The 17,016-nt window shown below is 45.4% G+C and overlaps 1 protein-coding gene across 6 annotated transcripts; it reads left to right on the forward strand.

Annotated features, from left to right (window-relative positions):
* The first annotated feature begins 1 nt into the window (after position 1).
* On the forward strand, positions 2 to 16,881 carry SLC25A44 (solute carrier family 25 member 44). 6 transcript variants are annotated; one of them, XR_014559100.1, is made up of 6 exons: positions 104 to 378; positions 4,973 to 5,093; positions 7,448 to 8,081; positions 10,546 to 10,673; positions 13,235 to 14,111; positions 16,563 to 16,881. XR_014559100.1 is itself a non-coding variant. In XM_083717576.1 (5 exons), exons 3-5 carry the CDS (start codon positions 7,460 to 7,462, stop codon positions 13,424 to 13,426), a joined length of 942 nt encoding a protein of 313 aa, XP_083573702.1. In that variant the 5' UTR covers positions 2 to 378; positions 4,973 to 5,093; positions 7,448 to 7,459; the 3' UTR covers positions 13,427 to 16,881. The 6 variants fall into 6 exon arrangements, 4 of the variants coding, with proteins under 4 accessions (XP_083573702.1, XP_083573700.1, XP_083573703.1 ...); XR_014559101.1 differs by having other exon boundaries at positions 118 to 378; positions 10,551 to 10,673; XM_083717576.1 differs by having other exon boundaries at positions 2 to 378; positions 13,235 to 16,881.
* Positions 16,882 to 17,016: the final 135 nt, after the last annotated feature.

A 17,016-nucleotide genomic window follows, 5' to 3' on the forward strand; every position in this document is an offset into this window, starting at 1 on the left:
CCATGCGCTCTTTAATTCGTCGTGCGCCCCCTTCCCGCCGCTTCCATCTTTGTCACTGGCAGCGAGGCGAGCGCAAGCGGAGTAAGATGAAGCCGGCCAGGAGGCCTCGGTTAGCCAGGAAGTAAGATGGGGGCTGGAGCGCGAGGGACGATTGCCGCTCGGTGACTGGCTCGGGCGGGTGGCCGAGAGGCCCCGCCCCTTGGCCCGAGGGCTTCGCCCGGACACCGTGAGGAGAAGCCGAGGAGGCAGAGCCGGAGCGGGGGTCGAGCGCGAGGCAGCCTGCTAGGGGGCGCGCTAGGGCTGGGGCCGCTGCCTGGGGCCAGGAAGAGAGTGGCTCCTCAGGGGACGGGACGGCGGACGCCCAACCGTCGCCAGGAGGTGAGTGTGGGGCGTGGGGCGGGGCCTATGAAAGGAGGAGGGGCCTAAGCACCTTCTATGGGGGGCTCGTGGGGTGGGGTGCAAGGTGCGTGATGAAAGCGGGAGCTGATGTTTAGGGACACGAAGAGCCGCCCCCCCCCCGGAGATTCGTTTGTAGGGAGGGGAGCAGGTATGTGTGGTGTGTTCAGAGTTGGGGGAAGGGCCCACGATATTTTATTAATTTATTTATACCCCGCCTTTTTCTCCCTGGTGGGACTAAAACCAGAAACAGCTGGCCTCGAGAGGGTGTTGTATTATGTGTGTGTCTGGCCGGGGGTGGTGTCTATGTTATAAGGTTTATGAGAGTGTTGATTACAATGGGGATGGACTCCTATTGGGGTGAGGAGGTCATGTGAAGGAGAAAGGGCCAAAGCACCCCATAGGGAGGAGGTGATTTTGTGGGGAGTAGGCTTGTTCCTGTGAGGCAGATTACCTCGGGGGGAGAGTGGAGAGGAAATAGGGTGAAGGGCAATCAACAAAGTATTATAGTAATAAATACTAAATTTCCAGGGCAGGTTACAACTATTAAAACACAACATTAATATGAAAGCACAACAATAACGTGCAACAAAAACATGAAACTTCTTTAATATAAAAAAAACAGTTCAAAATTACAAAAGCAAGGTTGGTCATAAAAATATACTGTACATCTCAAGTGTGAAAAGTGGAAAACAAAAATGCTACAAGGGGCTTGGAAGAAGAGGGGTGGGAATAGGGATGTGGGCTGTGGATTTGGAGCAGGAGAAAGAGGATTTGGGGCATATTAAAAAGAGTATTTGGGGAAGCAGGCAGGGGACCAAGGTGGGTTCATTGGGAACTCTGCACTAGTTTATGGAGGAGCTATGAAGCAGACTAGAATTTGTTGAGCACGTGGGTAGGAGCATGCTAAAGGTACTATTGGGGCTCATAGACTGTGGAGATGAAATTATGTAAGGCTTTGAGTGGGAGGAAGAGAATATGAGAAGGATGCTAGTGCAGTCTTGTAGATTGTATAAGGATAGAAGTTGCTTCTGGAGCACAGGGGTTGCCAACCTTTTGGGGCCCATTTCAACCAGAGAAACTTGCAGGTACCTCCACGCCTGCAATCTCCTCTATTGGCTATAGTAGAATAGGTCTTTCAAGGCTGATTTCAGGGGTGGGGGTGGGGAGAGAAGGGAACCTCCAGGCACCAGGGAAGTCCTCTGAGGTGTCATATATGCCTGTTGGTACTCAGCCTCATAGGTGCTGATATCAGTTGTCCATCAATTTCCCCAGCTTATTTTTTCACACAACCATGTGTCTGCTGCATGGTGACAAACCTTGGTGTTTGTCACCTGGAAGCCCTTTCTTTTTCTCCTAAATAAGTTTCTAGTTCATGGATATAAAGAGGTGAAAGCAGCGTCAAAGACTTGAGCATACCTGCCAAAATTACAACCTGCCGACCGAAACACAGACCGCCAGCCATTTATGGTGGCACCTTGGAGCCACAGTCATACTCCTGGTTCTGCTGCCTACCACCAAATGTGATGAGAGAGAGAGTAAACAACCATTCCAGGCAACCCACAATAGGTTGCAAGAGGGCAACAATAGTTGCAAGAGTTGCTGCATTGGGCTTTGTGGGTTTCGAAATATGTAGAAATGAGCACAGGAGTTGAGCGGACAGATTAGATAATATTTATGCTAATTCCACATACAGCAGTGTGCTGGGGTTGTATTTCTGTAGCACTCTGCAGAGTGTTATGTGAATCTTGGTACTTTTGTCCTGCCTTGTGGAATTTTGCTTTGTGATTTGTACTGTTATATTTAGCATGTCATCCAACAGTTTGAGAACCTATTCTAGAATTCACAATACCTGACTCTCTTCTTCTCAGTTTTTCTGTGTAATCACGTGACTCTGCAGACTTGCAAGCCATGGCCTTGTTCCATGGTAGGACTTGGTTTCCCGCACTGTGAACTGGGGGTGGTGGAGGGAGATGTTGAAGTAGGTGCATTGTAGAAAGGCTCCAGCTACTAACACCACAATATTTGTTTCTTGTTTTGGGGAAAGAAGCTACGTAAATGTTAAACTACTTGGCTACCCTAAGTTCCTTTAGCCTTTGCAGAGATGAGTTCAGAATTAAAATTAGCAGTGCCTGCTGCCTTCCCAGTTGTTTGACTTCTTACTGTCCCTCGAGAACTGTGTCAAGTGGGGTGGGCCCTTGCTCAGCTCCTGTTCTGGGCAAGTCCCAGAGCCTTGTCTTTTTTTTTTCTCCACTAGAGCACAAAAGCCCCAACTTCATTGGCCAAAGAATCACGTTTAAAGAGAGCTGCAGCTTTTTATAAACTTGGGCTTGTTTATACTGCTGAAGTGAAACATGTCCCTTAAAAAAAACAAAACTGGATTTCTTAGCCCACTTTTAATAGAAGAATTATATGCAAAGCAGCATTCAAAAAATTAAATACCAGAAACTAACAAAAAGGAACTGAAAATATCAACAAATAAAATGCAACACTATCTTAAAAATAATAAATGCAGACGGCTATATATAAGCCAGCAGGCTGTAGAGAATGGGGATGGTGAGAAATGTTTAAGATATGGTGATGGTCACGACCTCAGATAGCTTTAGAGAGTTAGCCAAGTTCATAAAGTTCAGCAGACAGTGATACTTAAGACTATTGAGCTCCACTCCAGCTATGTATGAGAATAACAGGAGGGACAACTGATCTCCACAGGAAGGGAATTCACAACTGAGGCACTGCTACCACCAAAAAGGTCTTACTTTGTGTCACCACCCTACAGGCCATACCTGTCAGGGGGACCATGAGCAGGTCCTCCCTTGATAACCTTGGAGCATCTTCTTGGTGGCAAGTACTGAGGAAAGTGTTCCTTTAAATACTTGAGTCTCAAGCTCTTCAGGGCTTTAAGTACCAGTGGCGTATTATCTCTATCTTGCTGTGGTGCATAACGACATGACAGCTACATTCTGCATGAGCTGCAGCTTCCCAACGATCTTCAAGAATAGCCCTGGGGTATGGAATCCCTAAAAGCATCCAGCTGGCCACTGGTGGATTAGAAAGACTCCCTTCTTAGAGTTTGGCTAAGAAGTGGATTTCTACCATGTAGGAGCCACCACTAAGGAAACTGCATCTCAACTGATTTGTAAACAAAGTGCAAGGCTACATCAGTGAATCTTACAAGGTGGGAAGGAAGATGTGGGAGAATAGGATTTCTGAGTTTGTGGAGGATTCTAACCATTTCAGATGAAGAAGCCAATAGATTTTATTATCAGGGTCATTAGCCCTTATGGCAGCGGTTCTCAACCGGTGGGCCCCCAGATGATGTTGGACTACAACTCCCATCATCCCTGAGCTCTGGCCTTGCTAGGGGTGATGAGAGTTGTAGTTCAACAAAATCTGGGGACCCACAGGTTGAGAAAGGCGGCCGTATGGTCTTGTGTGCATCTTATGTCTTAACCTCTTTGTTGCTCTGCTTACACCTCCTAAGTGCTGCCCACAGAGGCCAGGTCTCACTTAAAATGTATTGACACAAGTTATTGGTCTACAGTATTTGCTAGCTGCTGGTCCACAATTTACATTTGCAATTTTGGAAGAACAGGTTAGTAAAAAAAAATAAGGTAATAATCTGAAGACTTATTTGTAAGTTTGCCATATTTTGCGCTTCAAATGACGTTTAGGCTAGCCTTCACCTGCAGCAGGTGGAAGAGAGTGTGTGTGTTGGGGGGTGTATTTTAAAGCTGCCTGAAAATAGAAAATCAGCAGAGCAGGGAAAAGGCCTTGGTTGAACTAGAACCTATTCCCTGGTGGCTTAATTAATTTCCTGTTTTCAGGGAGCATTTTCCATCCTATTTGGTCGCAGCAGAGGGAGAGATAGGAAGCCAGGCTTCCATCAGCCCTGCTGTGGAGGGTCTAATTCCACTTGACACATCTTCACTTTTTTCATTCCAGAATCATTGAACTGGAAGGGGTTCAAGGGTCAACCCCTGCCAATGAAGGAAATCTTAGTAACTTTAAGAGCTTCTGCCAGAGCTAGGGAGGACCTTGAGCCTTGGCAAGCCGCTGCCTATCAGAATAGATCGTAATGGGCTAAATGGACATTGATCTGGCTTGGCATAAGCCAGCTTCTTGCATTCCTATGCACACAGCTATAAATGACTGAATAGGACACATTTTCTTGGTTAGAGATGTGAAGGAGAGGAGCACGATGGTCAAAGAAAAATGTGACTTGAGGAAGCTCCCTCTTCCATCCGCAGAAAGTCCAACTTTGCCCTGTGGATGGACTTCGGTCTGTGCAGCTGAGATGGAATGTAGAACTGAATATCAGAATGGGGTTGCTTCTGCAGATTTCTGAGAATTTCAGCTGTCATTTAAAATCAGGTTTCTAGTCTTCAGGATTGTAGAGCAAAACCTACAATATTTTAGGTTTTGCAAAGGCATAAATGGTAGAGAGCATATCATCTACAGTGGGGTGAGATTCTTGCCATGCTGGTCGCCATAGCTCTCTTCTCTGCCTTACCTCCATCCCCTGTTAACACATGGTGCTTATTATGAAATATAATCTGTTCTCTTTACTTTGCAGAAGGTTGGTGTCAGGAAGGGAAGAACTCTGACAGTTTGGCAATAGCTGGGAACTCAACATGCATGGGGAGAGGATCTCATCTTTGCCCACAAATCCTCCTGCACTACATGTTCAGTAAAAGGTACCATTTAGTAGCTACATTTTTTGCCTCTCCTTAGATGAGTTCTGTTGGGAAGAAGGGAGATATATAAATCCAATAAATAAACATCTCTTCATCCAGAATTTTGTGCTGCTTGAGAATGACTCGGTTCAGGCATCATGCAGCAGGCAAGCCAAAGAGCCGAAATAAAGTCCAGCAGGGGAATGGTCTCCCAGCCTCACTTTTTGGAACAATCATCAATATAAGAAAGGGGCCACTACTACGTGGCATGCCTAATTCCCATTCCTAATAGCTTGTTGAAAAAGCTCATTGAGGTCAATTTGTACTGAAAGCTGCCATTAACTTTTAGTGTCTTTATGTTCTTTTAGTTTATGCTGATTCCTAGTCCTTGTGTTTGTTGGGATATTTCTGATGCCAAAAATGAAAAATAAAATTCTGCAATTACACCATGGCATTTTGGAAGTGCAGCCCTGAGAGCCCTGCAAATTAAGTAGCTGTGCCTGATTGATACAGCACACTCAATTTTGTAAGCAAAATATTCAAATTCTGAAAATGATCAGCAATTTTTTTAAAAGTGATGAACTTTACATGAAATGTATTGGCATAGTCCTCCCATCATTACCCCAGTTCAGACATCATATTCTAATTCCCCAAATCATGGCTTTCATGACTTACTCCCAGTTAAGCAGAGCTACTATTGGAGCCTTAGAAGATCTGGAACGTGCTTCAGATGTGTGTGTATGCTTCTCCTTTTGTGCTCACTGATTCCTCCATTCCCAAGTTTCTTCTGTTAATAGTTTGTTGTGTTGTCTGAAGTAGAGGTAGAACTTGCCTCCAATCCCTGGTTGGAAACCCTTGTTTTAAAGGTCAGGGCACTGGACATTGTAGCAAACTATGGCTAGAAAATACTTGGAAATGGAAGAAGGGAACTGGAGTCCTTGCCAGAAAGAGGGAATCAGAGACAGGAGCTTATGTCACATTCCCACATCTCCAAACTGGTTTGGGAGAATTGTCAAAACTGAGTCATCTGGAGGGCATCAGGTTTGCAAAGGCTGGTCTAGAGAATAAAATGAATTCATCCAAGCTACACAGGTAAAACCTGAACATGGACCCGCCCAGGTTCCTTTCAATCCACTTCTGGGAAAGCTGTCAGGAAAGAAACCTTGGCTTTCTTCCCAGCAAATGGGCAGGTTTTCTAGAAGAGCCAGTTTAAGGTTGTGTTGTGAACTCAGAAGCAGTATGGACACAGTTGCTCCTGAGACTTTCATTGCTGCTGTAAAGGAGTAAGAAATGGAATGAAACATTGTGAGAAAATACTGACTACTAGTTTATACGGTTTGGCCCTGTCTTCTCAAAAGGCAAATGTGTGAGGTTTTTTGTGACTTGAGAAGCAAGAAGAAGAAGAAGAAGAAGAAGAAGAAGAAGAAGAAGAAGAAGAAGAAGAAGAAGAAGAAGAAGAAGAAGAAGAAGAAGGAAAACAATTATAGCGATAACCTTTAAGAATGCTGTAGCATTTGGAATCTGCTTGAGACTGTACTGAAAAGAAATACTGCAAGTTGTATCTATTATGTGAATTAGGCCAGTTTGCAGAGAAATATTGTTTTGCATAATTCCTATTTTTTTCTGGTGAAAGGTGGTGGTTGGGCAAATAGCTGAGGTTCTCACCATTACTGCTGCTGCACCACCACTGAAAATCATAGAAATCAAGTGAACACTATAAAATATTGCAGCACCTGGGAACTGCAAAGGATGGCAACTAGGTTATATGGTGCTCAGCTGATTAATCAGTTTGTTTTATTTAAAATGTGCCCTCAACTGGGTGGCAGATTTTTTCAGTATCTTTCACACAATTTAAAGGAGCTAGCAAAACCAAGTGATGTATGCCATCTTAGAGGCATTCCTACCTCTCTTATAGGAGGAAATGCCCATCTGCCTGCTAGGGCCTGTGAATACATAATCTGAAACTGGAAGAGAGTGCCTTTGTCACAACTGCTATCATCTGCAAATTTATGGAGACTTGATAACATTCATATAATTATAAATCAGCAGCAATTTCTTTTAATTGGGTGGCAATCCTAATCAAAACCTTTTGAGAGCTAATATTCTGTAGAATTGCTTTCCATGGACTTCTAGAATTGGCTCACAGCACAAACTCCATGTGAGTTTGAGAGGCTGTGCTGGCTGAGACTGATGGGAGTTATGATCCAAAATAGCCAGTCCTAAACATTTGGAGGGCATTGGTTTGACGAAAGCGGCTGTGAGGCCTGGCTGATGGTTGATTAAATACCGTGGGCAGGTTTGGGCAGCTGAGCCTTAATCCCAAAGGAGCAGTTTGTCTAGGAATAATCAGTGTGTCCTTTCTGCCTCGTTACTAGGGGGCATCAGCCATGGAGGACAAGCGCAACATCCAGATCATTGAGTGGGAGCACCTGGACAAGAAGAAATTCTACGTCTTTGGCGTCTGCATGACCATGATGATCCGGGTCAGTGTGTACCCCTTCACGCTTATCCGGACGCGGCTGCAGGTCCAGAAGGGAAAGAGCCTCTACAATGGGACCTTTGACGCTTTTGTCAAGATCCTGCGGGCAGAAGGGGCAGCTGGGCTCTACCGGGGCTTCTTGGTCAACACCTTCACCCTGATCTCAGGCCAGTGCTACGTGACGACGTACGAGCTCACTCGCAAGTACTTCTCTCAGTACACCAGCAGTAACGCAGTCAAGTCTCTGTTGGCCGGTGGCTCAGCCTCCCTTGTGGCCCAGAGCATCACAGTGCCCATCGATGTGATCTCCCAGCATTTGATGATGCAACGGAAAGGCGAGACCATGGGCCGGTTCAGAGTGCAGACCCACGAGGGGAAACGGTTCCCGGTCTTCGGACAAACGCGGGACATCATCGCGCAGATCTTCAAGGCCGACGGGCTGAGGGGGTTCTACAGGGGCTATGTGGCCTCCCTACTCACTTACATTCCCAACAGCGCTGTCTGGTGGCCCTTCTACCATTTCTATGCAGGTGAGAAACCAAAGCAGTCTTTGGACTTCCCTTCTGTTCGTTTCTCTGGCAGTGATCAGAACTCACCCTCTGCCTTTGCAAGCTCTATGCAGGCTGGGACCACAGGAACTGCAGGAACTGCTCCCATACAAACCCCAGTCCAAATGTTAAGAATGCCAATCTGGCCCCTGCTCCCAGCTGCCTCCTACCTTCTGAGATGGCGTCAGTAGTGGTGACTGAAACCAGAACCTTTTAGGAACCAGAACCCAATTTAGTTCAGAGATTGTGGAACTCCTTCCCCAGATGTGTTTGGCAAGCATCTCATTTTTCTCTTTTACGACTGAAAGCATATATTGTCAACTCAAACCATCATTCATTTGTTATTACGGTGTTATTATCTGCTCTTCACCTTAAGTTTCCAGGGCAGGTTACAGCAATTAAAGCACAACATTAATATTAAAACACAATATTGTACAATGTTAAAAACAGCTTTAAACAACTTAAAAATTACAAGAATAAGTTGCTAAGAAGACACATCCTGGGTCGCAACCCCTATGTTACTTGCTGAGCTCTTTTTTATTGTTGTGGGGTGTGGGGGGGTTGCATGAATTTAAGTTGCTTTTACAAGTAAGACCTGCAACAAAATGTTGCCGTAAGAGGCATTGTCCCATACAAGGCTCCTTCCAATTTCAAACAAGAGCCTTGTAGCACTGTTGAGGCCTCTTGCAGAGGAGTTTCAGGAAGTGGGAAAGGGTCACAGCCTCTGCTGTGTTGTATAACTCTAGAGGGATTAGGTGAAGGGCTGGCTGCCAGCCCCAAACCTGAGTAATTAAATGCTATATAGGCTTGTCTGAGGTGAAAGAGAAAATATGCCCTTTTAACCTTTTCTCTTAACTTTCCCTGCATACTGCAGGGAAGGGAGTTATGCCCCCCAACCCTATTCCTCCCCTTTTTCAAAGGTACAAGCTGTTGTAGAGATGAGTCAGCCAACTACCTCTCTCCCACTGCCCTCCATCATTCTCCTTTTCCTTTTTCAGTTGATACTTAACATTTCTGTGTCTCAACCATAATTTAATTTATAGACAACCAGTCGTGTCTGATGGCTGGTTCCTTTGCGCACACAGACACAATCCATTTCCCCCCTCCTCCAGGGTAGAAGTGAGAGCTGCCTATGGAAAATAATGGAGAAATCCAGGATTTTAGCATAGGTGATTAGGCAGCAGTATATCCCACTCCATCTCCAAAGGTAGCAGCCAAGGAAAGAGATCTTTTATTTGGCATTCTGTGTCTGGATCTGGAACTTCCAAATTCACAGTGGGGTGAGTTAGTATTACTTATCCCTATAGGCTCAATTGTTGTCAACATTCCATGCCTTCTAGAGGCTTACGGGCCTTTGTGAACCTGTTTACTGGGCTTTAAATGTTTTTTTAAAAATAATTTGAGCCACCTTGGGAACCGGTTGGTGTAAAGGCTGTATATTAGTTCCCCTCCCCCCACCCAATAATTGGTTTTGAGCTTTTGTTGGAAAAGCCTATCTGTTGAATGCATGTGCACATCTGAAATGTGAATGCCAAGGAAAGCTCAAGACTATTAGCTGGTTTTGCTACAGAAGGCTATTGCAGCTAAGGGTATGTATACAAAAAGCCAAGTGGCCATGTTGCTCCTTCAGGGGGAAAAACCTGTGGTATGAGTAAGAAGACTCCTTGATTAGCATAAGCCCCAGAATTGCAATGTATTCTGCAGCCTTTCAGGCTTTCTGGAACTCTTCTCCAACCCAAGTACTGGGTATAACCCCCTTTCCCCGAAACAACAAAGAAGAGGGTGGTAGAGAAAATACATTGCTGGGTATGATGGTAGCTCCTGTTTGCTAGTTGTGACAGTCTGGAGATGGAAAGGAAGAAGCATTTTGCAGATTTAATTAGGTTAGACTGTGCCTGGGGCCCACAAGTCCCGTACTGCAGCAAGACATCCTGCGATAAATAAACAATGGCTGCTCTTTGTTGACTAAATGCGGGGGAGAGAACATGAAAGTTTGCATGTTACTCTGGGATTACCATTTTTAAAACTGGCCTTAATAATGATACTGTCTCACTATCCTGTGTGTGGATTAGGAAAAAACAAAAAACATTTGATACAAGTTCATATAAAACAGCCAGTCACTAAAGGGTTCTGTCTTTCCTTTTTATTTAAATGCTTTGCCTGTTGCAGTTGGAAAACATTTGGCAAAGCACCAGTAATCTAAAACAGAAAAATGTCACTTTGGACTATCCCTGCCGGATCTGAGTTTTCCATCCAGCCCAGCCTTTTCCCCCCTAACAGCAGCTACCAAACAGGTGCTTCCAGTTAGGACCAGAAGGCAGCAGCCCTCCCCTGTGCTCTGTCTTCACCACCAGCACAGTGAGGTAGATTTCCCCTGACTGTGGAAGCACAAATGGCACAGCATATATGTTGCTATACATAACCTGGCTCTCACTCCTCTTTCCAGAACAGCTTTCCAGCCTGACACCCAAGGACTGTCCACACTTACTCCTCCAAGCCATATCTGGGCCAATGGCCGCTGCGACAGCTTCCACTCTCACCAACCCCATGGATGTCATCCGGGCTCGCGTGCAGGTAAGAGCATCCTACGGCCGAATAAAGCATCCAGCCAATGCAATTCTGGGCTGCATCAATAGGAGTATAGCATCTAGATCAAGGGAAGTAATAGTGCCACTGTATTCTGCTCTGGTCAGACCTCACCTGGAGTACTGTGTCCAGTTCTGGGCACCACAGTTCAAGAAGGACACTGACAAACTGGAACGTGTCCAGAGGAGGGCAACCAAAATGGTCAAAGGCCTGGAAACGATGCCTTATGAGGAACGGCTAAGGGAGCTGGGCATGTTTAGCCTGGAGAAGAGGAGGTTAAGGGGTGATAGGATAGCCATGTTCAAATATATAAAAGGATGTCACATAGAGGAGGGAGAAAGGTTGTTTTCTGCTGCTCCAGAGAAGCGGACACGGAGCAATGGATCCAAACTACAAGAAAGAAGATTCCACCTAAACATTAGGAAGAACTTCCTGACAGTAAGAGCTGTTCGACAGTGGAATTTGCTGGCAAGGAGTGTGGTAGAGTCTCCTTCTTTGGAGGTCTTTAAGCAGAGGCTTGACAACCATATGTCAGGAGTGCTCTGATGGTGTTTCCTGCTTGGCAGGGGGTTGGACTCGATGGCCCTTGTGGTCTCTTCCAATTCTATGATTGTTTTAAATTATCTTGGCAGGGGCTCATGGTAGACTAGGTGTTCCTTGGTGGCCTCTCCTGTGCTTGAACTAGATGACCTTCAATTTACTTTCCAGCTTTGTGATCCTGTCCATATATTCAGGTCTCGTACTTTACAGGTAAATTTCACCATTTTGAGTCCTGCTCAGAAATGGAAGGATGCTGAGGCACTGGTGAAGTTTGGTTCCGTTAGCTGGTCCCAGTCAGCAGCCTCTAGTGTCTGCATTTTGGACTAACTCTAGCTTCTAGTCAGAATCTTCAAGAACAGCAGACCCTCAAATAATGCAGTGTGGTAGTTCAACCTAGAGTTTTCCAGAGTAAGGATCGCTCTTGGCAGCCTATTTCTATTGAGGTGTACTTCCAAGGCATTCAGAGTGCATCAGTCATGTAGTGTGAGGTAGAAAAGCACCTGATCTGGGGAGAGCGGTGGAGAGTCATCCCTGCTGTACCACTGCATTTCTGATTAATCCTGAGTGTTTCTGAAACACAGCATCAGGGTCTGCTCCAGTCAGGCTGCCCTCCCACTGCCACTATAGGGCCATCTTTAATTTTCATGTAAGTTGTTTTAGTATTATAGAATTGTAAACGTCCCTGGGTGCCCATGCAGAAAGGCAGTATGTAACACAACAAATAAGCAAACATGACGTTGGCCCAGGCTCTTGTAGGTGACAGGGCAGTATCTTGGCAACTGCACATCTAGGCCAACCACACTTTGTGGGCCCCAGGCCAGGCTGTTGAAAGCTTGATAGCTAAGGGTTCTGAAGTAGCCATGTGTTATCTTGGCTACTTGTGCGTGAAAGGCAGTCTTGCTTTAAAATATGTAAATAAAATAGAAATACAATGAAAACATTGAAAAAAGCATGAATTTGGCACAATTCCATTGTTTCTGTAACTTACCGTATTGGCCCAAATATAAGCCACACTCCCCCCCCCCCCAAAAAAAATTCTGACTGTGAAAAGTTAAAGTGCGGCTTGTATTCGCAACGTTACCAAAATTGGCTGAAACAGACATAGTGAACCCTGCCCTTAACTCTTTTAACTCCTGCTGGAGTCCTGGCGAGTGGGGGTGGCAGGTGCTGCCACTTCGCGCTTCCCACTGTTCGTCTCAGCTTTTGGGGGGGGTTGTTGCCCACCCAGTGCCGGGAGCAGTGGGACAGCGAGTGCCAGTGGGGGCTGTCACGCCGCCGCCATGCGATCCCCCTCTGCCTGCCCTGCCGCTTGCCACTCCGGACGTAGGGCGGGCACCCCCTGGCTCCATTAACAGCAGCAGGGCAGGCAGAGGGGGATCGCATGGCAGTGCTGCCACAGCTGCCCCTATCGGAACTTGCTGTCCCACCCCGCCTGATGTAGTGCGAGAGGCAAGCTGCGTCCCCCTGTCAGAATGTCTCTTCTTGTCCATCTGGCCACCACCACTGTTTCTATTTCTTTCCAATTTTATATTGAATTTTAAAGGTGCAGCTTATTTGCAGGTGCGGCTTATATTTGGGCCAATATGGTATCTGGATCTTGGGCTTTTCTTAGCATTGACTATGGTTGTTTTTATGGGTGGGGTGGGTCGTAGAAGCATAGAATTGTAGAGCTTAATGGGACCCCCAGGGTCATCTAGTCCTACTCCCTTCAGTGCAAGAATCTCAGCTAAATGATGCATGACAGGTGGCCACTCAATTTCTGCTTAAAAACCACCAAGGAAGGAGAGTCCACTCTTGGGAGTATTTTCCACTGTCAAAGAGCTCGTAACATCAGAAAGCTCTTAACTGATGTTTAGTTGGAATCTCCTTTCTTGTAACTTGAATCGTTTGGTTCGATTCCTAGCTTCTGGAACAGGAGGAAACAAGCTTGCTTGGTTTGTCCAGTTTTTTATCCTGTGTTGTTTCCATGTGAACCTCTGACTTTGTGGCTGTTCTTTTCTCCCGCTCAGGTGGAAGGCAAGAGCTCCATTGTTCTCACTTTCAAGCAGCTGGTAGCAGAGGAAGGGCCCTGGGGCCTGATGAAAGGCCTCTCGGCCCGCATCATCTCCGCCACCCCTTCCACCATTGTCATCGTGGTGGGCTACGAGACTCTGAAGAAACTGAGCCTCCGTCCAGAGTTGGTGGACTCAAGGCATTGGTAGCAAAACTGGGGAAGGGGGAGTCGGACTTGGTTGTAATCTCTTGGACCATTGGCATGGTTGAAAAGCCACCAAAAAGTGAGCCCAGAGAGCTTTCTAACAAGTATTTGTTAGTGAAGGATTAAATGAAAAGGACAGTATATAAAAAGTCCCCTTCCCCAGTATTTCTCTACCCCTTTGGATTGATTGCAGCATTCTGTAAAAGAAAGCACCTACTGTAAAAACTCCTTGCTCATATGTGAAGGAACCCCTGCGCCTCTTCTTTATTCCTTTTTGAATTAAAAGGGAACACACCACAACTAAACGAATGAAGCAAAACAACACGATCTTCTGAAAATGCGTTTTTTTTCTTCGTTTTGCCAAATTCCTACCTTGGAAGACTTTGTGCGATTTGCCGCCGCCACCCGTGAGCTGCAGAAACTGCCACTTGCAGCAGCAACAGTACACACCTCCTGGAAAGAAGTCATTAGTAAATATATATATATATATATATCCCCTCAGACACCCCTCCAAAACGTCTACAGATTTAAGATTTGAAAGCGGGGAGATATACCAAAAGCAAGGCGTTCCTTTTGAGAGTCTGCAGCAGTAGAGGTGCACAGTTGTACTTTTCGTACGTGCATGCATCTTCTGGGATTAAAGTCCTCTCTGGGGTGGACGCACCCTTTATTCTGTGGCCTTTGCAAATGTGAGTGTTAAAAAAAGAAAGAAGATTCCTATCCTAAAATTGTTTCCCCTTTCCTTTTAAGCACAATGAAATCTGCCCCCCCCCCCTTAGGATTCTTCTGAAAGTCAGAACGTAATTATCTTGCTGGAAAAAGTTGTATATTACTTCCTTTTTGATCTTTGTACAACTATGTCCCAATCACTGAATGAGTGTTTCATGAAAGTGTAGTAACTGGGAAGGAGCTCTACACCTGCTTTTGCAGCGGGCAAGAGTGGAAGCTTCTCCTTTTGTCTGGGCAGGGCAGCCTGTTGAGACTGCAGCCCTTTGCAGGTCTGGCTCCACCTTGGTTGAAGTTGCTTTGCGTTCCTGTTTCCGATCTAAGAGCTTTCAGCTGTTGGGCTAGTAGGAGAAGCAGGGCAACCCCCTTTCCCAGTGATGGGCGTATTTCCATTTTATCCTCCCATCTTGTTTCTGTCACTATTTTCTCTATTGTGACTGGTGCTGATTCTGCATGTTATTTTTTTTTACCTTGCTCCCCTGTGTCCACAGTGCTTTTGTAGCCATGTAAGTCTGTGAAAGGCTGCCGTTTGGGGAGTAGAGGTGGTAATACCATGTTGGAAGTAAATTCACTTGTTTTCAAATGGATTACGGGGGTGGGCATCTTTGGAAGCAATACAGGGGAGGTGGTATTCTCTGCACTTTGGACCTTTTCTCTAAAGTAAGCAATGTTTTTTTTAAATATATATATTAACTTGGATCAGAGTTTACTCTAGTGCCATAATCAGGAACCAAGAAAGGGGCTATGGATGGACCTCGTACTCTGCAAATAAGTAAACCCTGTAAGTTTCTATAGGGTTCTTTAAGTAAACCCTATAAACACTGTACTGTGGAAATTTTTTGGCATGTTGTAGGCTCTGGAAGCAGAATATGTGGGCCAGAATATGTGGGCCCTGCCCAACCCTCTTCTGATGCCTTTCCTGCTCCCCTGAACCTAAATGCACCCCAGGCTGAGGCAGGGAGGTGTGCTGTCACAGAAAGGAGATGGGGCAGGGGGTAGAACTAGACAAACAACCCACTTCCACTTAAGGGCAGGAAAGTAAGAGGGGTGAAATATCCCAAACTTGGCCAAAATCAGCTGTAATTAGACAAAGTCTTGGACCTATCACCATAAGGTTTTGTACCCCATATACTTGGTTTAGTTCTTAGTGAGGCAGTAAGACATGTGCCTGGGGTGTAGTAGTGCAGGTGGAGGCTCACATGACTTTCCCCCCATATTTAAACCTCACAAAACCCTGTCAATAGAAAGTCAGTTTGCTAACTGAGCTTCCTTCTTAATGGGTGGTCACCCCCCTTTTTTTAATAGAGGACCAGTCCATGTGAGCCCCTCCTGAATCTGAAATGGTACAGCCCAGATAAGCTTTCCCACTCAGTCTCTTAGAACTAGGCCTTTGAGTGTGGCATGGGCTTCTGTTGGTTCCAGTGGTGACCTGTTGGAGGACTGAAGGATCCCCCCACCGGGGTTTTAATAAAGCAAATAAAATTAGGCAACCTTGGAGTCCTCATACTGCACTGTTATTTCATAGTTGGCAAATGCACAGGGAGCAGAACCAGGCCCGAATTTTGGCTGCCTAGGAGTAGTGTTGACTGTGCAGAATACCCCCAACATGCCGGGAATTGTGTTGAATTTGATTTTTGCCAAGTGGGAGGCATTTTTGACTCCCCTTCCCTTGGTAAGAGCAGCAGTCAAAACATATTTCTTTCTCTTAATTTGTACACTTTTCTGTATTTTTAAGTTTCACAATAAACCTCCATTGCATTTTGCAATTGTCTTTGATGGGAGGTTGTTTACATGATGATGTGTTAAGAGCACCTAGATGGTGTGGTGGATTAGCTTTTTCTGCGGAAGGGGTGGCTAACCCTTGATCCAGGGGCCTGATGTACTCCACCAGGTAAAATTTTCTTCCCCTTTGGTGGCAAAAGAATAAAATAAAGTAGGCACAATGTCCTGTGTGCTTGCATGCAAGTGTGTGTGCTATAGTGTGGGGTGCCACACCCACTACTTTTTGCAGCCTCCTGGAGGGTCTCAAAAAACATTAGCCTCTCCTACTTCTAAGCTAAAGTGGCAAAGGAAGATTATTATAATCTCAGGGGAGTTGAATGGTTTAATGCCCACCCCTTCAAAAAGCTACTGTGATGGTTTTGCAGTGGTATGTTACTTATGTCAGTTCATCTGCTATACGACCAACCCCTATGAAAAATGCTTGGAGCCTTATCCGTGGATTGTATATAGAGTAGCCGGTCCCTCGTGCTGGTTAAATGATGAACGGTTTGTGGCATGTGTTTTTCCTGGTGAGGTCCTATGCATATCTCAAGTACAAACAACCACTTTGGGCTGAAATCTCATTCCATTCTTTATCTTGACTTTGTTTTTTAAAGTGCAATGATACTCTGAATTATTATTTTTGTTTCCAGTCTTTAGTACACAGAGAATCTGTAGGGAGCTCCGCTGAACGGATCTGAGGAAGCTGTAGTGACTACCTTTAAAACAGATGCAAACATGATCTGAGCATGGGGTGCGTAGGGCCAACAGGAAATCTTCGACAGCCACAAGAAGTGAGGATTTGCCTGTCCATGTCTTCTCTAAATGGGAAAAAATTCCAAGCGATCTCTGATATCTGTGCCTGCTGTTTCAATATGAAGTTTGAATGTATTTGTGTACATTAAAACAGGTTTCAATTTTGCACTGTAATAAGTCTTTGAAGTGTAATTAAAGTTTTTATTATTTATTTGACCCTTTTCCTGGTGAATCTTCTTTTGCTTACGATGTGGAAACAAATGACCTTTTACGCTCAACAGGCATGAAATGCTCCAAAATCAGGAGTGGGCAAATATTTGGACCTCCAGATGTTGTTGAACTGACAACACT

The sequence above is a fragment of the Podarcis gaigeae genome, assembly GCF_964106915.1.
Source record: "Podarcis gaigeae genome assembly, chromosome: 16".
NCBI classification, from domain to species: Eukaryota; Metazoa; Chordata; class Lepidosauria; order Squamata; family Lacertidae; genus Podarcis; species Podarcis gaigeae.